The sequence below is a fragment of the Mobula birostris genome, chromosome 4 (assembly GCF_030028105.1).
Source record: "Mobula birostris isolate sMobBir1 chromosome 4, sMobBir1.hap1, whole genome shotgun sequence".
In the NCBI taxonomy this organism is placed as follows: Eukaryota; Metazoa; Chordata; class Chondrichthyes; order Myliobatiformes; family Myliobatidae; genus Mobula; species Mobula birostris.
Genome location: NC_092373.1, coordinates 5,237,762 through 5,265,516, shown reverse-complemented (window position 1 = coordinate 5,265,516; position 27,755 = coordinate 5,237,762). Strand labels below are relative to the sequence as shown.

At 41.9% G+C, this 27,755-nt stretch overlaps 1 protein-coding gene across 1 annotated transcript in view; it reads left to right on the top strand.

Moving 5' to 3' along the window:
- LOC140196965 (scavenger receptor cysteine-rich domain-containing protein DMBT1-like) overlaps nt 1–25,870 on the top strand; it is a 46,404-nt gene extending 20,534 nt beyond the window's left edge. Inside the window, exons 7-16 of the mRNA XM_072256902.1 lie at nt 2,427–2,738; nt 4,030–4,344; nt 5,949–6,008; nt 15,651–15,965; nt 16,460–16,534; nt 17,270–17,575; nt 18,402–18,533; nt 19,637–19,723; nt 19,803–19,889; nt 25,510–25,870. Coding sequence (XP_072113003.1) covers nt 2,427–2,738; nt 4,030–4,344; nt 5,949–6,008; nt 15,651–15,965; nt 16,460–16,534; nt 17,270–17,575; nt 18,402–18,533; nt 19,637–19,723; nt 19,803–19,889; nt 25,510–25,565 — 1,745 coding nt within the window. The 3' untranslated portion in view covers nt 25,566–25,870. The remainder of the gene's footprint in view (nt 1–2,426; nt 2,739–4,029; nt 4,345–5,948; nt 6,009–15,650; nt 15,966–16,459; nt 16,535–17,269; nt 17,576–18,401; nt 18,534–19,636; nt 19,724–19,802; nt 19,890–25,509) is intronic.
- The last annotated feature ends 1,885 nt before the right edge of the window (nt 25,871–27,755 follow it).

Genomic DNA, 27,755 nt, shown 5'->3' with positions numbered 1-27,755 from the left:
GTCTTGAGGAAAATTAATGTGGATAAATCCATGGGACCTGACAGAGTGTTCCCTCGGACCTTGAAGGAGACTAGTGTTAAAATTGCGGGGGCCCTGGCAGAAATATTTAAAATGTCGCTGTCTACGGGTGAAGTGCCGGAGGATTGGAGAGTGGCACATGTTGTTCCGTTGTTTAAAAAATGATCGCAAAGTAATCCTGGAAATTATAGGCCGGTGAGTTTAACGTCGGTAGTAGGTAAGTTATTGGAGGGAGTACTAAGAGACAGAATCTACAAGCATTTGGCTAGACAGGGACTTATTAGGGAGAGTCAACATGGCTTTGTGCGTGGTAGGTCATGTTCGACCAAAGTATTGGAGTTTTTCGAGGACGTTACCAGGAAAGTGGATGAAGGGAAGGCAGTGGATATTGTCTACATGGATTTCAATAAGGCCTTTGACAATGTCCCGCATGGGAGGTTAGCTAGGAAAATTCAGTCGCTAGGTATACATGGAGATGTGGTAAATTGGATTAGACATTGGCTCGATGGAAGAAGCCAGAGAGTGGTGGTAGGGAATTACTTCTCTGAGTGGAGGCCTGTGACTTGTGGTGTGCAACAGGGATCAGTTCTGGGTCCATTGTTATTTGTCATCTATATCAATGATCTGGATGATAATGTGGTAAATTGCATTAGCAAGTTTGCTGATGATACAAAGATTGGAGATGTAGTAGACAGTGAGGAAGGTTTTCAGAGCCTGCAGAGGGACTTGGACCATCTGGAAAAAAGGGCTGAAAAATGGCAGATCGAGTTTAATACTAACAAGTGAGAGGTATTGCATGTAGAACATATAGGGTTTAATGGTAAGGGACTGAGGAGTGCAGTGGAACAGAAGGATCTGGGAATACAGATACAAAATTCCCTAAAAGTGTCGTCACGGGTAGATAGGGTCATAAAGAGAGCTTTTGGTACATTGGCCTTTATTAATCAAAGTATTGAGTATAAGAGCTGGAATGTTATGATGAGGTTGTGTCAGGCATTGGTGAGACCGAATCTGGAGTATTGTGTTCAGTTTTGGTCATCAAAACTAAATTACAGGAAGGATATAAATAAGGTTGAAAGAGTGCAGAGAAGGTTTACAAGGATGCTGCCGGGACTTGAGAAACTCAGTTACAGAGAAAGGTTGAATAGGTTAGGACTTTATTCCCTGAAGCGTAGAAGAATGAGGGGAGATTTGATAGAGGTATATAAAATTATGATGGGTATAGATAGAGTGAATGCAAGCAGGCTTTTTCCACTGAGGCAAGGAGAGAGAGAAAAAAACAGAGGACATGGTTTAAGGGTGAGGGGAGAAAAGTTTAAAGGGAACATTCTGGGGGCTTCTTCACACAGAGAGTGGTGGGAGTATGGAATGAGCTGCCAGACAAGGTGGTAAATGCGGGTTCTTTTTTAACATTTAAGAATGAATTGGACAGATACATGGATGGGAGGTGTATGGAGGGATATGAACCGTGTGCAGGTCAGTGGGACTAGGCAGAAAATGGTTCGGCACAGCCAAGAAGTGCCAAAAGACCTGTTTCTGTGCTGTAGTTTCTATGGTTTCTATGGTTTGTATGGCAATAGGATCCCATTATTCCCACTGTCTGCTTCCTGCCAGTCAGCCGACGCCCTATCCTCGTATGTAACTTTTCCGTAATTCCATGGGCTCTTATCTTGTTAAGCAGTGAGTAGCACTTTGCCAAAGGCCTTCTGAAAACCCAAATACACAACATTCACTGCATCTCCCTTGTTCAGCCTACTTGTAACTTCCTCAAAAAATTGTAATAAGATTGTCAGGCAGGATTTTCCTTTAAGGAAACCATGCTGAGTTCTGCCTATCTTGCATATGCCTCCAGGTACTCCGTAACCTCATCCTTGACAATCGACTCAAATAACTTCCCAACCACCGATGTCAAGCTAATAGGGGACTTCCTTGCCCCCCTTATTAAATAGCGGAGTGACATTTGCAATCTTCCTGTCCTCCGGAACTATGCCAGAATCTATAGACTTTTGAAAGATCATCGCTAATGCCTCCGCAATCTCCGCAGCTACTTCCTTCAGAACACGACGGTGCATTCCATCTGGTCTGGGATTTTTATATACCTGCTGGCTATTCAGCTTCCTGAGATTCACGAATCTCCGGCCAAACTTCCCTACAACTTGTTCTGAATCATCACATTCCTTGAGTCTGCCAGTTGTCCTCTGGCCAGCCTCGTTCTGACATCTTCTTACAGTACGTTAGAACGTAAGCGTGTTAGTCTATTTCTTTGCAGTAATGGTTGCATAGCATATTTGCAAAGTTTCTAATATAATTAATTTTGACCAGCTTGGATACTTACGGATGTGTACTGTTGTTCACAATATGCTGGTGCTGAAAGTCGAAGGACATCGATAACCAATTATATTTTTCAGCGGATCACTGGCATTTGCGACTAGCTGCTGGAGAGGGCCGGTGCGATGGCCGAGTGGAGGTTTATCACAGCGGTGTCTGGGGCAGAGTAACTGACGATTTGTGGGATTCCAAAGACGCAGATGTGGTATGCAGACAGCTGAAGTGCGGCTCCGCAGTTAATGTTTACAACCACGGGAAGTATGGAATCGGTAAAGGGCCTGTGATAATGAGCAACGTCAGTTGTATTGGAGGTGAATCCTACCTCTGGAACTGCACTTTCACACAAGAGGAACACTTAACTCTCGGTGGTGATGTTGGTGTTTTTTGTTCTGGTAAGAACATTCTGTTCCTTCATAAAGTATGTACTCTGTACAGTCATAGAGTGTGTATTCTCCGTGCTTATGTGCCATTCACATGGATCCCATTTGCATATTTATCACCTTATGAACAATGAAATCAACACCAAACGATACGACTTTCTCTGCGCCGAGCTATGATAAGGAAGCATAATTTATCACCATTTTAGCAGTCTTGATTCCCTGTTTCCATATTTGCAAGGGAGGCAAATATCTGCCTAATACTGCCTAATACTTTTACAGTTAGTCTATCCACAATGGTCTAGAACCAATACGACCACTCCGTATTCCTGGAAAGATTATTCCTGACTTGCTGAGTTCCACCAGAAATTTGTGTGTGTTACTCTTCATTTGCAACATCTGCAGAACCTCTTTTTTTCATATCACAACCTAGAGTTAGCTTCACTTTCTAGTACATGTTGTCATTTTGATACGATTGATCATCGCCGCAGTGAGAGCCGCAGACTGATCATATCAAGTTCACAATCACATTCTAAGCGTAGTAGTAATCGCTGCTAAATAAGTACATATGTAGGGCACTCCTGTCAGATCAAGTCTGTGAAAATTTGAACCACAGACTGGAAGGAAATAAGAAAGATTACACTTTTAAAAAGTGCAGAGGAATGTTGAATGGATGTGATCAATCTGTAATCCATCCCAAATATCCTCAGTTCTTCAAGTAAGAATTTGCGAACGTGGTTGCTCATAGACTATTTGCTCCACTCCCATCAGGCGGAGGCTACATAGTATCCACGCCAAACTCATCAGAAACAAAAACTGCTACTTTCCCCAAGCAATCAGGCTGATCAACAACTCCAATCACCATCACACACCTCGACACAGTCAACCCCCACTGCTTTATCATTTCGTCAGAGTAACCTTATGTACAAACACTCCTGTGCCTTGTGTCTGATTATAGACATTATTTTATATTTATTCTGTAGGTTTTGTATTGTGTTCTTTATCTTACTGCTTTTTATTACCGCTGTATTGCAACCGGAGAAAATAATTATTACGTTCTCCTGTTCAATGGTTTATTGGAAACGAAATAAAACGATCTTGAACTTGACTTTGAGCGTAAAGAATACAAGCACCCTTAACGCAGCCCTCTGTTTTCTTATAAGTGGCCAATGTTTTGAGAATTTATATTAAGCACGGTAATGAAGTTACACTTGATAATTATCTGTCCAGCTTGCTTGATTGCAAGCCTTAGTCAAGCTGTTTCCTCAAAGCCAACTTAGTTAATTAATATTATTTCGTGCTGCAGATAATATTCCCGTCAGGCTGGTCAATGGTGCAAGTCGTTGTGCCGGAAGGGTAGAAGTTTATTACAACGCAATCTGGGGCACCGTCTGCGATGACGCTTGGGATTTAGTAGATGCACATGTTGTCTGCAAGGAACTGAATTGCGGACATGCTGTTAATGCCACGAAGACCAGTTGGTTTGGCCAAGGTTCAGGTCCTATCTGGATGGACAACCTCAAGTGTTCAGAGAATAATTCGGCCTTGTGGCAATGTCCGGCGAGACCATGGGGCGAGAACGATTGCATTCACAAAGAAGATGCTGGAGTTATCTGTTCGGGTGAGGAGATTCTTAAGGCATGCAGACATGCGAATGATTTTCTCTCTCTTTCATGAAGTCTATATTTGACAAACCGGTGTAAAATAATTTGGCTATGATAACCGATACAATTGGTATTGTTACCTCATCGAATAACCACCAACACTACCACCAAAGCCAAAAAAAAATCGATGAATTACCTACAAATAAATCGAGAAATATTACGATAAAGTATATTTTAAATTCATTCCGAGTCCTGTGGTAAACGATACTAATCTATCCTCTCTCGAGAGAAGACGAAAGCGGCATGTTCGACATCCTCTGTCAGCGTTTGAGCGAGGCCTGTCTCCCTCTACCTCACACTTGCTCTTGCTGGAGGAAGGTGCAGGGATCGTGGTTTCAGGACAAGGTTTCATCGGCACGTATTGGTGCTTGGATTCATTTTTTTTATAGGAATCGGCAGATCAAGTTATATGCATTTCCGGTTTCTGGTTACTGCAACTGAGTCTGGCTCTGTGAAACAGAAGAGAAGGGACGAGAAGACGCACGCTGAGAGGGGATTCATTAGGTTTGGATCGGACAAGAGGTACTGTGGGTGACAACAAAGTTTCCGGATGGTATGTTCCCTCCTGGTGCCAGGATCTAGAATCTCTCAGCATTATTTAGTGGGTAGATGAACTGCCAGAGGTCGTGGTTCATATAGACATGGGCAGGGCGAGTGATGAGGTTTTCAATAGGGATGACAGGGAGTTACGTGGTGCTGATGTAAAGGGCAGAACCTCCATGCTTGTGATCTCAGGATTGCTACCCGTGCCATGTGCTGGTAAGGCCTGAACTAGGAAGATAATTAAATTTCATACGTGTGTAAGAGGATAGCTTGCACCTGAACTGGAGGAGGACTAATATCCTAGCGGAAAGGTTTTTGCATGGTGCGGTTGAAACTAGATGTGCCTGTGGATGGGAGTCGTAGTGCCAGAACAGTTAGTGGAGAGTATGTGGAGGCAAATTTTGGTAAGATCTCAGACTAAGTTAGGAAGCAAAAGACTCAGCATGGTGCGACTAGTGTCCTGAGCTCCATGTATTTCAATGCAAGATGTATCGTAGGAAAGGCGGATAATGGTGCCGGAGAAGTTGGCACTGGTTTGGAAACAGAGACAATGTGTAATCAAGAGATGCTGAGGCTGTTGATAGGGCAAAAGTGCAGTCAACAGCATGAGTTGCAACTTCAAAGGTGGACAAAATCAAAAAAAGGGTGAGTACAGCACTGAAGATACACTATTTGAATGCACAAAGTACACAGAATAAAGTACGAGGGCTGATTGATATGTTCGTAGCCTAAGGCAGAACGTCAATTTGACAAAACCTAGCACATGCATTTTTCAACATAGTCCCCTACCACATTTACACACTTAGTCCAGCGGTCGTGGAGCATACGGATCGCTTCTTTGTAGAAGTCGGCATCTTGGGCCTCCAGAAAGTGGTCCACAGTAGTGGCGATTGATATGTTCGTAGCCTACGGTAGAAGGAGATGAGTTATACAGCTCTCGTTACATGCACATGCAGTTCAGCGTTTTGAGTGATCATGCAGAAAGTTTGAAATTAATAACTCATCTCCTTCTCCACAGACCACGAACTTATCAATCACCGCACGGAGATGAACTTGCAGCACAATTGCAGATTGGCAGGTAGGATGTATTAAGTAACACTAAAATCATGTCAGAAGGACGATTATAGCTGGGAACATAATGACCAAGGATACATATTGGCTCGAAAGGACAAGCAGGAAGGCAGAGGAGGCTGCATAACTTTGTTGGTTAAAAATGAAATCAAATCATTGGAAAGAGGTGACGTCATTGTGGATAAAGCTAATGAACTGCAAATATAAAAAAAAATAAACTGATGGGATTTGTACACAGACCTGTGAACAGTAGTAAGGATATGGCTTACAAATCATAACGGAGATAGAAAATAAATGCCAAAAGGACAATGTTAAAATGGGAATGGAGGAATTCAATATGCAGGTAGATTCGAAAAATCAGGTTGGTGCTGCATTCTAGGAGGGGGAATTTCTAAACCGCTAACGAGATTCCTTTTTACATCAGATCGTAGTTGAGCCCATTAGAGGATCGTGTAGTTCTGGATTAATTGTTACACAATGAAACAGAGCTAATTTGAGATCTCAAGGCAGAGGAATCGTTCGGGGCAAGTGATCATAATATAATTGAATTCACCCTGCAATTTTCGAAGGGGAATCTAAAATCAGATGTATCAGTATTATAGTGGAGTAAAATGAATTACAGAGGCATGAGAGAGGAGTTGGTGAGAATTGACTGGAAAAGAACACTGACAGGTATGACGTCAGAGCCGCAATGGTTGGAATTTGTGGAAGCAACTCGGACAGCACTGGATATATACATGTCAAGGAGAAGTATTCTTAAGAAAAGACGGCACGACCGTGGCTAACATGAGAACACAAAGCCAACATAAAAGCCAAAGAGAGGGCATAAAATAGAGCAAAGAGTAGTCGGAAGCTATTGGATTGGCAAACTTTCAAATACCTACATAAGACAGGTAAAAAGTCATTAAGAAGCTAAACATGGAATAAGAACACAAACCAGCCAATAATATTAACAAGGCTAGGAAACGTTTCTTCAGATGCATAAAGTGTAAAAGAGGGGTGAGACTGGATATCAGACCGCAGTTAAACGATGCTGCACCGTTGTAACCGGCGACAACAAAATAGCAGACGCACTTTATAAATATTTTTCATCAGTCTTCACTGTGGAAGAAGCTAGCACTATGGTGGAATTTCCAGGTGTCAGGGGACATGAAGTGTGTGAAGTTACCATAAGTTGGGAGAAGGCTCTTGTCTAACTAAAAGGTCTGAAGGCACATGTCACCTGGACCAATTGGTGTACACCCCAGCGTTCTGAAAGAGGTTGCTGAAGAGTTCTTGGAGGAATCAGTGATGATCTTTCAAGAATCTGTAGATTCTGGAATATTTCCAGAAGTCTGGAAAATTGCAATTGTCCTGAAGAAAGGTCTCCGCCTGAAATGTCGACTAGTTCTATTGAAGCTTTCTGATCTGCTGAGTTCTTCCAGCATCCTGTGTGGATTGCTTTGGATTTCCAGATTCGACAGAATTTCTCCTATTTATAATTCTGTTAGCATATGTTATGACTTTATGGAAATACATCCAGTAAAACGCAGCAGTAATTCAGGTTATGCAGTTAATATTCATTGTTTCAGAAAGATTGCACTGCACAATTTGGCGGTGCAAGGACTGCAAATTTGAGTTTCAAATATAAACCTTTCTGCGCTGCTGATATTAAAGCTCGTTATCGTCTCAGGTTGCTCTTTGCCCGTCGTCTCCAACATTGACAGAAAACCTGTGCGGGAGAGTATTATTTTAAGTGAAAAGACGTTGTACTGGGACAGTTCTATTCTCTCGACCTCGGAAGTCCGTGTTCAGTGGTCCCAGTAGTCGCATAAACTGGGGTCTTCCGTAGTTGCAGAGAATGACCAGTTCTGTGCCGCGTCATGTCTTTTGAACAGAGAGGCACAAGAACATAAGAAATAGGAGCGGGAGTAGGCCATCTGGTCCGTCGAGCCTGCTCCGACATTCAGTAAGATGATGGCTGATCAGGCCATAGATTCATATTCATCGACCTGCATTTTTCCCAAAGCCTTTAATTCCCCAGCTATGCAAAGATCTATCGAAGCTGCCTTAAGTATACTTAATGAGGTAGCCTCCACTCCTTCAGTAGGCCTATGATTCCACAGATTCATCACTCTCTGAGAAAAGCAGTTCATAGAAACCATAGAAAAACTACAGCACAGAAACAGGCCCTTTGGCCCTTCTTGGCTGTGCCGAAATATTTTCTGCCTAGTCCCACCGACCTGCACACGGACCTCATCCCTCCATACACCTCCCATCCATGTACCTGTCCAATTTATTCTTAAATGTTAAAAGAGATCCCGCATTTACCACCTCGACTGGCAGCTCATTCCATACTCCCACCATTCTCTGTGTGAAGAAGTCCTTCCTAATGTTCCCTTTAATCTTTTCCCCCCTCACCCTTAACCCATTTCCTCTGTTTTCTTTTCTTTTTTTTTTCTCCCCTTGCTTCAGTGGAAAAAGCCTCTTGCATTCACTCAATCTATACCCATCATAATTTTATATACCTCTATCAAATCTCCCCTCATTCTTCTACGTTCCAGGGAATAAAGCCCTAACCTATTCAACCTTTCTCTGTAACTAAGTTTCTCAAGTCCCGGCAAGATCCTTGTAAACTTTCACTGCACTCTTTCAACCTTATTTATATCCTTCCTGTAATTTGGTGACCAAAACAGAACACAATACTCCAGATTCGGCCTCACCAATCGCTTATACAACCTCATCATAGCATTCCAGCTCTTATACTCAATACTTTAATTATTAAAGGCCAATGTACCAAAAGTTATCTTTACGACCCTATCTACCTGTGACGCCACTTCTAGTGAATTTTGTATCTGTATTTCCAGATCTTTCTGTTCTACTGAATTCCTCATTGCCTTACCATTAACCCTGTATGTTCTACCTTGGTTTGTCCTTCCAACGTGCAATACCTCACACTTGTCTGCATTAAACTCCATCTGCCATTTTTCAGCCCGTTTTTCCAGCTGGTCCAAGTCCCTATGCAGGATCTGAAAACCTTCCTCACTGTCTACTACACCTCCAATCTTTGTATCATCAGCAAATTTGCTGATTCAATTTACCCACATTATCATCCAGATCATTGATATAGATGACAAATAACAATCGATCCATCACTGATCCCTGTGGTACACCACTAGTCACAGGCCTCCACTCAGAGAAGCAATTCTTTACGACTTCTCTTTGGCTTCTACCATTGAGACAATGTCTAATCCAATTTACCACCTCTCCATGTATTCCTAGCGACTGAATTTTCTTAATTAACCTCCCATGCAGGACCTTGTCAAAGGCCTTACTGAAGTCCATGTAGACAATATCCACTGTCTTCCCTTCATCCACTTTCCTGGTAACCTCCTCGAAAAACTCCAATAGATTGGTCAAACATGACCTACCACGCACAAAGCCATGTTGACTCTCCCTAATAAGTCCCTGTCTATACAAATGCTTGTAGATTCTGTCTCTTAGTACTCCCTCCAATAACTTACCTACTACCGACGTTAAACTTACCGGCCTATAATTTCCCAGGTTACTTTTCGATCCTTTTTTAAACAACGGAACAGCATGAGCCACTGTCCAATCCTCTGGCACCTCACCCATAGACAGCGACATTTTAAATATTTCTGCCAGGGCCCCTGCAATTTCAACACTAGTCTCCTTTAAGGTCCGAGGGAACACCCTGTCAGGGCCCAAGGATTTATCCACTTTAATTTTCCTCAAGACAGCAAGCACCTCCTCCTTTTCAATCTGTACAGTTTCCATGGTCTCACGACTTGATTCCCTCAATTCCATAGATTTCATGCCAGTTTCCTTCGTAAATGCAGACGCAAAAACTCTATTTAAGATCTCCCCGATTTCCTTTGGTTCTGCACATAGCCGACCACTCTGATCTTCAAGAGGAGCAATTTTATCCCTTACAATACTTTTGCTATTAATATACCTGTAACAGCTCTTTGGATTATTCTTAACTTTGACTGCCAAGGCAACCTCATGTCTTCTTTTAGCCCTCCTGATTTATTTCTTAAGTATTTTCCTGCACTTCTTATACTCCTCAAGCAGCTTATTTACTCCCTGTTTCCTCTACACGTGAGACAACTCCCTCTTCTTCTTTATCAGAGTTGCAATATCCCTTGAGAACCAAGGCCCCTTATTCCTATTCACTTTGCCTTTAACCCTGACAGGAACATACAAACTCTGCACTCCCAACATTTCTCCTTCGTAGGCTTCCCACCTACTGATCATACCTTTGCCGGAGAACAATCTGTCCGAATCCACGCTTTTTAGATCCTTTCTTATTTCTTCAAATTTGGCCGCCTTGTAGTTCAGAACTTCAACCCTAGGACCAGATCTGTCCTTGTCCATGATCATGTTGAAATTAATGGTGTTATGATCACTGGAATAAAGTGCTCCCCTACACAGACTTCTGTCACTTGTCCAAACTCGTTTCCGAACAGGAGATCCAAAACTACATCCTCTCTAGTTGGTCCCTCTATATATTGATTTAGAAAACTTTCCTGGACACATTTTACAAACTCTAAACCGTCTAGACCCCTAACAGTATGGGAGTCCCAATCAATATATGGAAAATTAAAATCCCTACCACCACAACTTTATGTTTCCTGCAGTTGCCTGCTATCTCTCTGCAGATTTGTTCTTCCAATTCTCGTTGACTATTGGGTGGTCTGTAATACAATCCCAGTAATGTAGCCATACCTTTCCTGTTTCTCAGCTCCACACATAAGGACTCAGTAGACAAGCCCTCTAATCTGTCTTGCCTGAGCACTGCTGTAATATTTCCCCTAACAAGCAATGCTACTCCCCCACCTTTCATTCCTCTGCCTCGATCACATCTGAAATATCGGAATCCTGGAATATTAAGCTGGCAGTCCTGCCCCTCCTATAGCCAAGTTTCACTAATTGCTATAACTTCATAATTCAACGTGTCAATCCACACTGTCAACTCCTTCGCCTTCCCCGCAATACTCCTAGCATTGAAATATATACACTTCAGAAGATTTTTACCACCTCTCACAAACCTTTCTATTCGCGGATTTGCTTGAACTTTTAACATCATTTATTTTCACTGCAGGCACACTGTCAGCTCTGGCACTCTGGTTCCCCTTCCCCTGCAAATCTAGTTTAAAGCCTCCCCAACCGTATTAACAAACCTCCCTGAAAGGATATTGGTCCCCTTGTAGTTCCTCCTCATTTCTGTCCTAAATCTACTCCCCCGAATCTTGAGACTATGCTCCTTAGTTCTAGTATCACCTACCAGTGGAAACAATTTTTCTGCCTCTATCTTATCCATCCCTTTCATAATTTTATATACAAACGTTAGTATTTATGTAAGATCTGCTGTTCTAAATTCCAGCGAGTGCAGTCCAGGAGCCTCAATCTCTCCTCATTGTCTAACTCCCTCATCTCTGGAATCAACCTGGTGAACCTCCTCTGCACCACTTCCACATCCAGTATATCCTCTTTTAAGTAAGGAGACCAGAGCTGTACGCAGTACTCCAGGTTTGGCCTCAGCAATACGCAACATAACCTCCCTGCTCTTCAATTCAATCCTTCGAGCAATGAAGGCCAGCATTCCATTTGCCTTCTTGATAGCCCGCTGTACCTGCAAACCAAACTTTTGAAATTCATGCCAAGCACTGCTACGTCCCTCTGAACATCAGCCTGCTGCAATATTTTACCACCTAAATAATAATCTGCTCTTCCGTTTTTCAAGTGGATGACCTCGCATTTACCAACATTGTATGCCATCTGCCAAACCTTTGACGACTCCCTTAACCCATCTATGGGTTCTCTGCAGACTCACTGTGTCTTCTGCAAAATTTGCTTTTCCGCTCAATATAGAATCATCAGCAAACTTATATACAATACACTCGGTCCCTTCTTCCAGATAGTTAATGCATACCATGACCTCTACACCTGAGGCACTCAACTCTCCACTGTTTACCAAGCAGGGTAACACCCATGTATCCCATCTGGCTGCTTTCTATTAATTACCCGGTCCTCCACCCATGCTAATATATCACCTCCAACTCTATGCACATGTATCTTAAGGATAAGTCTTTTATGTGACACCTTATCAAACGCCTTCAGGAAATCCAGGTAAATATTGCCCAACTGCTCCCCTTTCTCCACTGTGTTCGTTATATCCTCAAAGAAGACCTGCCTTTTCTAAATCCATGTTGTGTCTGCAGATGGATCCATTTCTTTCCAGATGGCACGCTATTTCTTCTTCTTAATGATATTTTCAAGAATTTTCCCAACTACTGATGTTAAACTACTGGCCTGCTTTTTGCCTACATTCTTTTTGTAACAGTGACGAGACGTTCCCCTTCTTCTAATCTTCCGGATTCTATCCAGAGTCCAGAGAATTTTCACCAACGTTGTACGTTGACTTCTGCGATTTCTTTCAGTGCCCTAGATTGCATTCCACCAGGACCAGTGGACTTATCTATCTTCAGGCCCAAAAAGTTTACTCAACACTACCTCTTTAGTGATACCTATTGTATCGATGTCTTCACCGCATCCAGCACATCTCTCTTTGGCATGTTAGACGTATCCTCCACCATGAATACTGACACAATATAGTCATTCAAAGCCTCGGCCATTTCGTCATTGCTCAATATGAATTCCCACTTCTCGTCCGCCAAGGGACCTGTGTTCACTATAGCCACCGTATTTGCTTGTTATTATCATAAAAGATTTTACGATCCGTTTTTATTGTGCAAGTTTGTTTCCATAATCTAGCTTCCCTTTATTCATTGCTCGCTTCTTGATTCTTTATTGACTTCTAGTTTTCTCAAACTTCCAGTTTCCCACTTGTCTTGGCAACTTTGTATGCACGGGCTTCTAGTTTAATACCTTCTTTTACTTCCTCAGTTATCGAAGGCTTGTTCTCCCCACCTTAACTGTCCTTGCTTTTCAGTTTTATTTACTTTTGTTGAGCACCGTGACAAATCTCTTTGAAAGTTTTCCACTGATCCTTATCCATCTCACCATATAGCTTGTGTTCCCCGTCTACACGAGCCAAATCTTGCTTCATCCCATTGTTCAGGTGTAATATACTGGTTTTGAATCGAACTATTGCACCCTTCCAGGCTGTTGGATGGAAACATGGAACCCTGCACCACAATACAGGCCCTTCGGCCCACAATGTTGTGCCGAATTGTCCATACCTTAGAAATTACTTGGCTTACCCATAGCAGTCTATTTTCTGAACTCCATGTATCTATCTAAAAGTCTCTGAAAAGACCCAATCGTATCCACCTCCACCACCGTTTCCAGCAGCCCATTCCACGCACTCACCACTCTCTAAATAAAAAAAAACACTGACATCTCCTCTGTACCTACTCCCTAACACCTTAAACCTGTGTCCTCTTGTGGCAACCATTTCAGCCCTGGGGGAAAAAAGTCTCTGACTATCCACATGATCAATGCCTCTCATCATCCGAGTTCACTGCATCTCTTTTCATAAGGCCTGCACCCCAATCCAGGCAACATGCTTGTAAATCTCTTCTGTACCATTTCTATGGCTTCCACATCCTTCCTGTAGTGATGCGACCAGAATTGAGTACAGTACTCCAAGTGTGGTCTGTCCAGGGTCCTATATATAGCTGCAACATGATCTCTAGTATCCGCTTCACACTGATCCGGGTTGAAAACCATCTGCCACTTCTCAGCTCAGTTTTACATCCGATCAATATCTACTGTAACTGTAACCTCTGACAGCCCTCCGCACTATCCATAACACCTCCAACCTTTCTGTCATCGGCAAACGTACTAACCCATCCCTCCACCTTCCTCATCCAGGTCATTTATGAAAACCGTAAAGAGTAAGGGTCCAAGAATACATCCCTGAGGTACACCACTGGTCACCGTCTTCCATGCAGAATATGACTCGTCTACAACAACTGTTTACCTTCTGTAGGCACGCCAGTTCTGGATCCACAAATCAACGTCCCCTTGGATCCCATGTCTCCTTACTTTCTCAATAAGCCTTGTATGGGGTATCTTCTCAAATGCCTTGCTGAAATACATATACACTACATCCACTGCTCTTCCTTCATCAGTGTGTTTGGCCAATTCTCAAAAATCTTCAAGCAAGCTCGTAAGGCACGACCTGTCCTTGGCAAAGCCATGCTGACTGTTCCTAATCATATTATACCTTTCCAAATGTTCATAAATACTGCCTCTCAGTATCTTCTCCATCAACTTATCAACCACGGAGGTAAGACTCACTGGTCTATAATTTCCTGGGATATACCTACTCACTTTCTTGAGTAAAGGAACAACATCCGCAACCCTCCAATCCTCGGGAATCTGTCCCCGCCCTATTGATGATTCGAAGATCATCTTTAGAGCCCTAGCAATTTTCTCCTTCACCTCTCACAATAGCCTAAGGTACATTTCATCCAGTACCGGTGACTTATCCAATTTGATTCTTTCCAAAAGCTCCAGCACATCCTCTTTTTTAATATCTACAACATGTTAAAGCTTTTCAGCACCATGATCCTTTTTTATAGTGAATACTGAAGTAATGTATTCATTAAGTACCCCTGCTATTTCCTTTGGTTCCATATACACTTTCCCACTGTCACACTTGATAGGTCCTATTCTTTCATGCCTTATCATTTTGCTCTTAAAATACTTGTGGAATGCTTGAGGTTTTCCTAAATCCTGCACGCCAAGGCCTTCCCGTGGTCCATTCTGGCTCTCCTATTTTCCAATTTAAGCTCCTTCTTGTTAGTCTTATAATTTATATCTCTAACATTACCTAGCTCTATGAAACTTCCATAAACTTTTCTTCTTGACTAGATTTATTATAGTCTTTTTACACCACGGTTCTCGTACCCTACCATAACTTTCCTGTCTCATTGGAACGCACCTATGCAGAACTCCAGACAAATATACCCTGAACATTTGCCACATTTCTTTGGTAGTTTTCCCAGAAAACATCTGTCCAATTTAAGCTTCCATTTTCCTGCCTGATAGCCTCATAATTCCCCTTACTTCAATTAAACGATTTTCTAACGTCTGTTCCTATCTCTCTCCAATACTATTGTAAAGGAAATAGAATTATGATCATTATCTCCAAAATACTCTCCACTTGAGAGATCTGACACCTGACCAGGTTCATTCCCAATACCAAATCAAGTGTCTCCTCTTGTAGGCTTATCTACATATTGTGTCAAGAAACTTTCCTGAACACACCTAGCAAACTCCACCCTATCTAAATGCCTTGCTCCAAGGAGATGCAAATCGATATTTGGGAAATTAAAATCTCCCATCACGACAACTCTGTTATTATTACATCACTGTTGATTTTATAAGTCCACTCTGCCAGAGCTGTCTTTGCATGCTAGCGCAGGCATGAGAGTATCTCACTACGATACGGTCCCGCCGGCTTCCCTCGCCCCTTTCAGATTCCCTGTCCAAGCGGTGCACCAATGTGTTACCGACGTCGCATGCAAACAGTTACATCGAGCCTTTCGTGAGAGCTGAATGCCCAACGGTGCATCATCAGACCTGCTGCTCGTCCTGGATCATTATATACCCGCATCACAATTAATTATTAACATGAAGCTATAATCAAGAATCACTTTTGTTCTTTGTTCTTCAGATCACAGGGAGATAAAGTTGGCAAATGGGAAGAATCCTTGCCAGGGCAGACTTGAGGTTTTCTTTAACGGAACATGGGGAACAGTTTGCTCTGATTCTTTTGGCATGGAGAATGCACAAGTCGTTTGCTCCCAACTCAACTGCGGCTCGGCAAAATTGGTAGAAAATAGCGCTGCATTTGGAGAGGGGACTGGACCGATCTGGCTGGATGACGTGAGATGTCGGTTGGGTGACTCACTTTTATGGCAATGCCCATCTTCGGCATGGGGTACGCACAACTGCAAACATGAGGAGGATGTTGGGATCATTTGTTCAGGTAATTATATCATCATAGCGTCATAGACTGCGGAACAGGCCTTTTGGCCCACCTACCCGTGCCGAAATCTTTATCTTCCTGGAGCGTTCCGTACCCGCTCCATAGCTTTTCATTTCCCTCCCATCCATGGACCAACCCAAATTTATCTTAAACTTTGAAATAAATCTGCTTCCACCAGTTCCGCATGCAGGTCGTTCCACCCTCTCACTACGCTCTGAATGAAGTAATATCCCGTCTTATTTCCCTTAAAGACATCATCTTTTACTCTTAATCCCTGATATGGATTTCTAGTCCTCCAAAGCTGCAATGGAAGAAGCCTGCTTGAATGTATCCTATCGAATCCACCCAGACTGGTGGATATTTTTAACAAATCTCGCCTCATTCTTCCACATTCCAGGGTATAAAGCTTTACTTTACATATATTAATTACTATAAACGTAATGACCTGCCTTTGGAATATTTCACTGAAATGATGAGTTGAATTTATTTTACAGAAATATGGCCATCGAAACCGCTAATTGAGAAGGTCAAGAAGGAGAAGACAATGGACCCATTTCCAAAAGTCTCCAGTAATTACTGATACTTTAATTATTCCAAATAGGCAACAAGTAAGCTTTGTTGTGTTTTTTTTTCTCTCGCTTCTTGTTTTAAGGCGTTTTCCCTGTTCCTGGTATCAGAAGGATGCAGACTTTTCCTCCCTCAATTTCACATTTCTGTTGTCACTTCCCTTTTTGTCGTGTCAGTGAAAGGGAACATTTAAGTACAATGTAGGCAATGCAATAGTCAAATTCGCTACTATAGCAACGCAATGGAACAAACATTTTCATCACCATAAGTTCGAGATAGACAACATTTAGAGAGTATTGGCACGTTTAACCGCAGAAGGGCCGAAATGTGTGTGCCAGACATTACCGGCGTATGGCTCAGTTATTAATAAATTAATTCAGCGTTAAATGCAAAGAACTTAGTGGCACCATTACAAATCCTGTTGCATCTTATGCTTAATTCTGAATTCCAGCGTGACAGGACAATACAGAATTATAAATACCTGTATGCATATTTGTTTTCAAGAAGAAGATTGATTCCACCTATATACCGAATGAAAATAATGTCAGAGTGGATCAACATATTCTATCAAATGTGTTGATCATCCACTGTACTGTCCGGATGCATCCAGGAACAATTAGCTTCCCAAAACATTAAACACGTGAGTCAGCAGAACAGGTTGAGAGTGGGAAGTGGGTTCATAAGACTTCCAGTACAAGTTAGTTCTCAAATAAGAACTTCTGCATCTTTTGTTTCAGACCTGCGGCTCGTGGCGGGGCTCGATAATTGCTCTGGAAGAATTGAAGTTTTCTTCAGTGGGACATGGGGAACGGTCTGTGACGATTCATGGGACAGACACGATGCTGCTGTCGTCTGTCGCCAGTTAAACTGTGGAGATCCAGTCCTGGCTTCCGGGAGGATGCTATTCCCTCTTGAAAACAGCACTATTTGGATGGACGAGGTTAAATGCAAAGGGAGTGAGAATTTTCTGTGGGATTGCCAATTTTCTGCATTGCATCGTCATGATTGTGGGCACAAAGAAACCGTTGGTGTGATATGCTCTGGTCAGTAACAAATTATGTTGCTACGTTTCGTCAATTCCACTTATTTTCTCGTCATATCTCTACTTCTGTTACCCATAATACATCCCTAATATACTCGAATGGGTGTCACAAAATTAACCTTTCCAGCATTGTTTGTCCTAGTCCTCAGCTGTTTGTGCCGTTCTACATCTAAGTGCAACACAATTATCTTCCTCTGCATATCTGTATTTCTTATTTGAGCACTTATTTCCCTTAAAACCCATGTTTTACATCCAACTTCCAATAATCATACCTGTTAATATGTTACACACTATTCGCGCCCCTGTGTTGATGGTGGTATTCGAATTGAAATATTCACACTACTTCGAAATTCCGGCAACATGGTTGGGTGAGATTCGTATTTATATACCTTTATCTGCACTGAGCAGTCCTTTTAAGTTTAGGTTTAATATCATAATGTTCCGAATTAACATCAAATCCTGACAACCGCATGGAAATGTCACTTAATGCAGACTGACAATTTTTGTCTGCTCTGACAGCTGAATCCGTGATTTAATGAAAGGCATGTTTTGTAATATTCATGTATTAGAGATGCAGCACGGTCACAGGCATTTCTGGCCCAACAAAACCGCACCGCCAATTACAGGCAGGTGACCAATTCTCCTAATAACCCCTACATCTTTGGAAAATCGGAGAAAACCCACGCTGTCGGGGGTGTATGTGCAATCTACTTTCAGACAGCAGTGGAATTGAACCGAGGTTTCTGACGCTATTCGCTTCCGTGCTGCTTCTGACAAAAAAAAATATATATATATATTTATTATTTTTTTTTACTTCTTTCTTTCAGATCACCAACCACAAACTCCTACTTTTAGTAATCTGAGAGCCTTCATTTACGCCATCCCTTTCATTCTTGGTTCGCTTCTGGTCATCGTTTCTCTCTACCTGATCAAAAGCCAACGAAGACAGTTCCAGAATGGTTGGTAATTCTATTCTCACAAGCCTTTATTAATATCTGTAAGCTAATTTAACATGCTTCATGTTGATTACTTGCTATATGGTATGTTCAAAGAATTGATATATCATAAACACAAATAGACTCTATGTGGCTGTCGAGAATACTCAGATCTCTATTATTTAGGCGTGGATTGAAAATGTATATTTCCTTGTTCAAATGAGCTAGAAAAATCAAGATCGTGTCACATTGTAGTTTGGAGGGTACTACTGCATGCAGCGTACGTAAGGCGAAATGATGCTCTCAGGCTTATCTGGTGGACTAGATGGACGGATGAAACAGCACACGGAAATAACGACGAGGCTGTGGCGGAAAGAAACAGATAAGAAACACATTCTGGGATTTGGGATGACATTATTACTGAACTCATAGCATTACGGCGCACTACAGGCCCTTCTGCCTCCGATGTTGTGCCGACAATTTAACTTACTCTAATTTCGATATATCCCATCCCGCCCACATAGCCCTTTTCTATCACCTGTATGTTTATTTAAATGTTTTGTAAGTGCCCCGCACGTATTTGCCTCCAACACCACCCGTATCAAGACGTATCTTTCGCCGCTCTGTGAAAAAAAAAAAAGCTTCTGCCTTATACATCCCTCCAATCACCTTAAAATCATGCTCTCCTGTATTTCCCATTTCTGCTCTGGGATAAATAGTCATTATATCCACTTGTCCTATGCCTCTTATCATTTTCCATGCCTCCCACAAGCAACTTCTTATCGTTCTTCACTACGGAGAGAAAACACTAGTCCACTTACCCAATGTTTAGCAGACAATTCTGTATGTTGAAGATTATCTGATTAACGGAGAACTGTTAACACAGACAAACATTTCAGTGTGGTGGAGATGATGTAAGCATTGTTGGTTCATGGAACTTATGCAGTTGAATTTGATGAAGGCACAAACGATGTAGGTGGTTTTATTTTCAATTCTATCACACAAAGGAGGATTGCGAAGAATGTCCCCCCCCCCCCCCCGCTGGATGTAAAGAAAAAGAGGAAAATAACAGGTGAAATTCTGTCCGTCTAATTCACCGGATAAATTTTCCTTTTCTGGCATTTCAGGCGGGAAGAAGTCACGGCGTTCTACACACAAGTTTGCTGAGTCGTTTTATGAGGAGATCCCCATTCAGGAGACTGGGCCTGGAGTCGGTAATTATAACTGTATGCGTTAGTTATCTTTCAATGAGAGCGAATTATTTTCTATTAAGTCGGATGTTTCTTTCATCAGGAGATTCGCAATCTATTAGCTCAGCAGAAAAAATAGAATATTATCTGGACGGTGATTTGCATGGGAACCAAAATGAAAACATGGAAGGTAAGTTCGATAACATTTTACCCCACAATAGTCTCATCAGAAGAGAGCGAAATCAGTCATGGTGTCAGAACCAGAGGCAAGGACATTGCAACACACACCAACGAACATAATTAAAATGGAATCATTCAAATGCAGACAGAGGAAATTTGAAGGAGAATACCATAACACATTGGAGCAGATTTTAGCCTTTCTTCCTTTCGACTCTACCAGCAAAATAATATGGAAAATATCGGGAAATCTAATCATTTGGCAATACCTACAAAACAAAGAAGAACAAGGAAAACAAAAAAAAAAGCTGACACAATATTTCAGATCGAAACAGTTTAGTCAGGGATATCTCAATCGAAATACTCAGGGTTTTGCACGCAAATCTCGTTAGCATGCACACAATGCGATCACGTTTTCTTCCGAAGATGCACCTATTAAGTATTACCGTTGTTGAGGCGTTTACCTCTAATGGTTTACCGTAAACTTTGAAATGCAATTACTTTCCTCGAACACAAAAATAACTCATTACAATTAATGACAGATTTAAAGATATGACCGAAGAAACTATACTTGCCTCCACTGGAGGATGCAAAATAAAGAGGCTGCCAAAAATATCTCGTGATATTAACCGAGCCTCGTAAGAAAGACTGTATAAACAAAATGTGTACGTTCAACGGCGGCATAATCGCTACATATCCCATTAACATTACCCGTAGTTAACTGAACGGGCCATAGAAAATGGAACAGTCCAACAGACGAACTTCTGGTTCACGATATTATGCCAAAGTAATTAAAGTAGTTATTCGACCTCCGTGGTAAATATCCCACAGAGCCCTATACTCTTTTTCTCTGTGTGCAATGGACAAGTCCCTGCGAATCGAAACAAACAAGTCAACATTGATCCTATCCACTTGATTTTTCTGGATGAGCCCAATATGTGAGGCATTGTCAAGCACCTCACTATATATCCCATACAGACAACTTCCGCAGATCTATCTTCATCAATTACCTATGCCTACCAGAAAATCTCAGTCAAATCAGACACAGACTGTCCAGCAGTATGTCATGATAACTCTTCCCAATTAAGCTATGCTGATGAATCCTATCCCTATGAATACTTTCCAATATCTCCCCTACAAGTAACGTGACGGTAACAGGTTAATGGTTTCCAAGGTTATTCCTGTGCTCTCTATTGAAAAACGGAACATTAATTAATTTCAGTTTGCTGCGACATCATTTGCTTCAGATAGGACAAGAAAACCTGGGACATCGTACCTCTCTCAATATGTGTTATGTCTCCCACAGTTCTTGGTGGAATCTGTCTACTTTCATCTTCTTCAATCGATCCAACCATGCGTCTCCCTTTTTATCCAAAAGCTATAGCATATTAGAAACCACCTTATCATTCACGTCCTGCTCCTTTCTAGATACCAAAGCAGAGTCAATTGCACATCCTCCACCTCCAAGTACATATTCCCTCCCGTATCCTTGAGAGGTTCAAACCTCTCCCTGGAAATCCTTTTGCTTTTGGTTTAAATATAGAATATCTTACGTTTTCCTTCAATTCTGCTTGTCAATGTCATTTCATGACTCTTGATGGATCTGCTCATATCCTTCATTATTTTTCTCTATCTTCAAATAATCAAGCGTTCATTTTGTTATTAAAAAATGTAAGTAGACACAACTCTAAAAATTGTCTTCTCCAGACAGCCATAAAATACAGAAAGACAGAGAGGTAATATATAAAACCGTAGAACCCGTCTTATTTATTATCTTGAAGAGATCGATTTTATTTCAGTTTCCTTTCTGTGCTCAACTAAACATACCAGCTCTCTCGATATCCGAGGTTCCTTTCGTTCCTTCTTAGTACTATCAATAGACAATTGACAATAGGTGCAGGAGTAGGCCAGTCGGCCCTTCGAGCCAGCACTGCCATTCACTGTCATCCACAATCAGTATCTAGTTCCTGCCTTATCCCCACAACCTTTGATTCCGCTATCTTTAAGAGCTCTACCCATCTCCTTCTTGAAAGCATCGAGAGACTTGGCCTCCACAGCCTTCTGGGGCAGAGCATTCCATATATCTACCACTCTCTGGGTGAAAACGTTTTTCCTAAACTCCGTTCTAAATGACCTACCCCTTATTCTTAAACTGTGGCCTCTGGTTCTGGACTCAGCCATCAGCGGAAAAAAATGCTTCCTGCCTCCAGCGTGTCCAATCCCTTAATAATCTTATATGTTTCAATAAGATCCCGTCTCATCCTTCTAAATTGCTGAGTATACAAGCCCAGTCGCTCCAATCTTTCGACATATGACAGTCCTGCCATCCCAAGAATTAACCTTCTGAACCTACGCTGCACTCCCTCAATAGCAAGAATGTCCTTCCTCAAATTTGGAGAACAAAACTGCACACAGTACTCCAGGTGTGGTCTCACCAGGGCCCTGTACGGTGCAGTTTGTCTTTAAACAGCCTCTGCATCTGCGATATGGACTTACCCTAAAATAGCTGCTCTTAGTTAACTCTCTCCAGTTCTTGCTTAATCATTTTTTTTTAGTTAGCTAGGTCTTGTTTAATGATCTCAAGCATGGTCAGTGATCTTTTTTTTTTCCATGGCTACCTTAAACATTATATTGGGCATTACTCATGTATTCTCTCCCACTGAATGGTTAGTCATATGATTGGTCTCATTCTCAAAATCAGGTACAGCATTGTTACTCCTTTAGTTAGACTCGACATACTGATTTACACATATGCAGTGTGACTACAAGAGTAGTAAGGAGACTGACAAATCTGCGACGAAAAGACCCCCAAGGTCTGTGCACAATATATGAATCATGAGTATAATGAATACATTCCATATGACTGAATATGAGCTACTCTAACAATGATGTAGACAATCGACACCATCGATATAATAGGAGTTCCTTTCTTTGAACTCTTTCTCTCCCAGGTATACGGACCTTGTAGTTTCTATTGGTGTTTCTCTAGCTCTGGACATTTTCAGGATGGGTTTGCTAAACTAACGTCGAACACTCCTTCATTCGCAGCCGGGATTGAGAACCTCAATTGCAGAGGTTTGAGAGCAGAAGTTTGTTCATGATTACACAGCAGGACGAGAGCGATACTATGCCAAGTCTCAACATTACACTGTAAAACGCAATTCGGAATTAGGTTTGAGAGTAACGTCCTGATGCTGAAAATGGGGCGAAGCAGTTTTAAAGTGATGAATGAAATAACTTGCCCGAGGGAATACATGCCTGGACTATTTTCTAATATAAATAAAATTCGAAAATCAGAGTTCAAAGGGATTTTACAGGCCTTGTGTGGGATCCCGTAAAGGTTAACTTGCCGCTTGAATTGCTGGTGAGAAAGACAAATTTGTGAGCGAATACGAATATAAGAACAAATATATAAAGTGTATATATTAGTGGGGGTTTATAGGCATTAGTCAGACCGCACAGAGTACTGTGCGGAGTTCTAGGCTCCTTTTCTAAGAAACGGTACACTGGCATTGGAAAACATAGAGCATAGAACATAGAATAGTACAGCACAGTACAGGCCCTTCAGCCCACAATGTTGTGCTGACCCTGAAACCCTGCCTCCCATATAAGCCCCTTAGATTCCTCCATATACCTGTCTAGTAGTCTCTTAAACTTCACTAGCGTATCTGCCTCCACTACTGACTCAGGCAGTGCATTCCACGCACCAACCACTCTCTGAGTAATAAAACCTTCCTCTAATATCCGCCTTGAATTTCCCACCCCTTATCTTAAAGCCATGTCCTCTTGTATTGAGCAATGGTGCCCTGGGGAAGAGGCGCTGGCTATCCACTCTATCTATTCCTCTTATTATCTTGTACACCTCTATCATGTCTCCTCTCATCCTCCTTCTCTCCAAAGAGTAAAACCCTAGCTCCCTTAATCTCTGATCATAATGCATACTTTCTAAACCAGGCAACATCCTGGTAAATCTCCTCTGTACCCTTTCCAATGCTTCCACATCCTTCCTATAGTGAGGCGACCAGAACTGAACACAATACTCCAAGTGTGCCCTAACCAGAGTTTTATAGAGCTGCATCATTACATCGCGACTCTTAAACTCTATCCCTCGACTTATGAAAGCTAACACCCCATAATCTTTCTTAACTACCCTATCCACCAGTGAGGCAACTTTCAGGGATCTGTGGACATGTACCCCGAGATCCCTCTGCTCCTCCACACTACCAAGTATCCTGCCATTTACTTTGTACTCTGCCTTGGAGTTTCTCCTTCCAAAGTGTACCACCTCACACTTCTCCCGGTTGAACTCCATCTGCCACTTCTCAGCCCACTTCTGCATCCTATCAATGTCTTTCTGTAATCTTTGACAATCCTGTACACTATCTACAACACCACCAACCTTTGTGTCGTCTGCAAACTTGCCAACCCACCCTTCTGCTCCCACATCCAGGTCGTTAATAAAAATCACGAAAAGTAGAGGTCCTAGAACAGATCCTTGTGGGACACCACTAGTCACAATCCTCCAATCTGAATGTACTCCCTCCACCACCACCCTCTGCCTTCTGCAGGCAAGCCAATTCTGAATCCACCTGGCCAATCCTCCCTGGATCCCATGCCTTCTAACTTTGTGAATAAGCCTACCGTGTGGAATGATGCTGAGGAGGTTCATTAGAATGATTCCTGGAATGAAAGGGTTAGCATATTAGTAGCGTATTATTGCTCCCGGATACACACGATAGTTCTGACTAATGGGGTGAGGAATTTCATTGAAACATATCGAATTCTGGAAAGCCTACGTAGAATGTACGAGGGGACTTGTATTCCAGTAAGTGAGTCAAGGACAGAGAGCACAACGACAGAATAGAGGTCGCCCACTTAATAGAGAGAAGGAAACATTTCTTTCGCCAGTTGGTAGCTCATCTGTTATATGCTCTGACACACACGGTTGTGGAAGCCAGTCTATTGTGTATACTGAAGGCAGAGGTTGATAGGTTCTGGATTAGTTACGGTGAGAAGGAAAGGGTCTGGGTGGGGAGGGGTAATACAAACGGCATGATCGAATAGCGCAGCAGACTTGATATGGAGTAACGTCCTGTTGCTGAAAATGGGATGAAGCGTTTTTAAAGAGATCGATGAAATAACTTACCAGAATGAATACATCCGCAGACTATTTCCAACAGAAATAAACTTCGGAAGTCAGAGTTGCAAAGGGATTTTGCGGGCCTTGTGTGGGATTCCGTGAAGGTTAACCTGCGGGTTGCGCTGGTGGTGAGGAAGACAAATGAAATGTGTACATTCGTGAGAGGACACGAATATAAGAACAAAGATATATTGGTGGGGTTTGATAGAATGGTTTAAATCTGCTCTTACGTCTTTTGGTCTTATGGTAACGGTAACTTTGTTCCTGTGTCGGCCATTGCTACCTAACCTGCTGGCAATTAGAAGTTTTTCTCTGCCCCTGTTTCCTATTTGCAACATGTGCGCTGTTCAGATCTCTGGAGATAGAAATATTTTGCTGAGAATGAGCCGACTGGATACTTATAAGGTTGCTTATTGGCAGTTAACCTCACATTATTTATTGTGTTGTGGCAGCTTTTCTGCAACGCACTCAGGAATTGTCTCTCAATTTTCAGAATCCCCTTTGCCGCTTGACGAAAATTTCGGAGAAGAATATGATGATATTGAATAATTGCGTTTGAGGAAATGTGAATTACGGTCATTAAGATTAAACATTTTATGGTCTGTTGCAACCACCTTGCAATTTCCCCTTCTGTTCTGTAATTCATGTAATGTAATGTTGTCAATGGAATTCAACCCCCTCTGTGATTTGAAGTGAGATCCTTCCGTAAGTGGAAAACAAAGCATAACTTCAAAACAGTTTGGCAGACGCCAGTGATGTAAAATGTCAAATGGCTTTAAATTGAATTTAACGTTGTCTGTGAATGTCTCGCTATTTTACGCAGTTAAACTTCGAGCACGTTATTCAACAAACGATGCAGTTTTTTTTAATTGTTCTTTCAATGTATGCATCGGTCCTTGAAATAAATTTGCTGAAATATGTTTCTCGCCTCTTGATTTTTTTTCTCTTGAATCGCCGACCTTGTTAAACCCAACACACCTACTGGGGCATAGGCTGCTGACAGTCTCTCGCCAGAGTCCTCTGTTCTTGAATATGATTTCAAGTTGTTCACAGAGTAGCCCATCTTCTAGGTGAAGATCCTTCTCCCAACGATGAGATCTTTGGAGCTATTCTTGGTGCTTGTTTAGCTCTAAGTTTCTTTACGAGATGGGGTTCCTAAAACCACGGCCAACCCTCCTCCTTTTTGAGCCGGGCTTGGGAATCTCCATGTCCTAATGGCGTATAATTGAAATAGGTTCGACCTACCAATAGTATGAATTGACGGATAACATTGTGAAATATCTTTTCTAATAGCCAGATGATTGGTATGTCATTCTGTCGTTATTTATTTGGTTACAGCGTCCCCACTTGTAAGCCTCAAAATTTCTCTATTCCATGTGAGCTATATGAAAATAACAGAGTTTTGAAGATTGCTCTCAAAGTTTGGTCCGGTAATCAAATATTGATCTATTATTAAAAAAAAAAAAACAGTAACGAGTTTACAGTAGAGGGAAATAAAGACCCATACGTTTCAAATCGGCCTTTATGAATCACAACCGGGCTTCCTGTTTTCTCTATTTTATTTATTTCCGAAGAGTCCAGCATTTGCCAACTGACAGAGCACCTTGCATGAATACACATCGTAGTCACGAGGGACGATCCTCCTACTGCATAATTAAATGGACAATACTATAAGGCAACCTAAGTGAAATAGAATCAATAATCTTGGTTAATCTTGCATGCTTTTTAGTTTCATGCCATTTCAATAAATGTTTAATTTTACAGACTGTAGAGCCGGTGTTGCTCTCCATGTACGCTTGCTGAAAGACAAGCTGGATTGCTTTCACTAGCACGTCATGTGGACTGCTGCGCATTTGTTATTGCGGAGCGTGGGACAAGAACAACATCCCATACACCATTGATTACAGGCCATGATCGTCAAAGATTTGCGCTTTTTTTATATGACTGTACAGAAAAAAATGAGTAAAATGTTCAGGGGATATTTGCGTTGGGTTCTGCATCGTTACATTCGAAAGAGACAGGGAAAGGATGGTAGGGTAGAGGAACCGTGGTGTACAACGGCTGTTGTAATCAAGTCAAGAAGAAAAGAAGATCTTACGAAAGTTCAAAAAACTACGGAATGATAGTGATCTAGAAGATTATACGTCTAGCAGGAAGGAGCTCAAGAAATGAATTAAGAGAGCCAGAAGGGACCATGAGAAGGCCTTGGCGGACAGGATTAAGGAAAACATCAGGGCATTCTATAAATATGTGAGGAGTAAGGGATAAGTCGTGAGAAAGTAGGACCAATCAATTGCGTTAGTGGAAAAAAGTGTGCATGGAACCGGAAGAGATAACAGAGGATTTAATGAATATTTGCTTCAGAATTCACTACGAAAAACGATCTTGGCGATTGCAGGGATGACTTGCAGCAGATTAAAATGCTGGAGCATGGAGATATTAAGGAAGATGATGTGCTTGAGCTTTTGGAAAGCACCAAGTTGCATAACCCACTGGGACAGGACGGAGTGTTCCCCAGACTACTGTGGGAAGCGAGAGAGGAGATTGCTGATCTTCTGGCGATGATTGTTGCATCATTAGTGGGGGTGGGACAGGTTCCGGTGTATTGGAGGTTCCATTATTCAAGAAAGGGAATAGCGATAGCCCTAGAAATTATAGACATGTGTGTCTATCAGTGGTTATGAATATTTGGAGAGGCATAGTATGACTAGGAATAGTCATCATGGCTTTGTGAAAGGC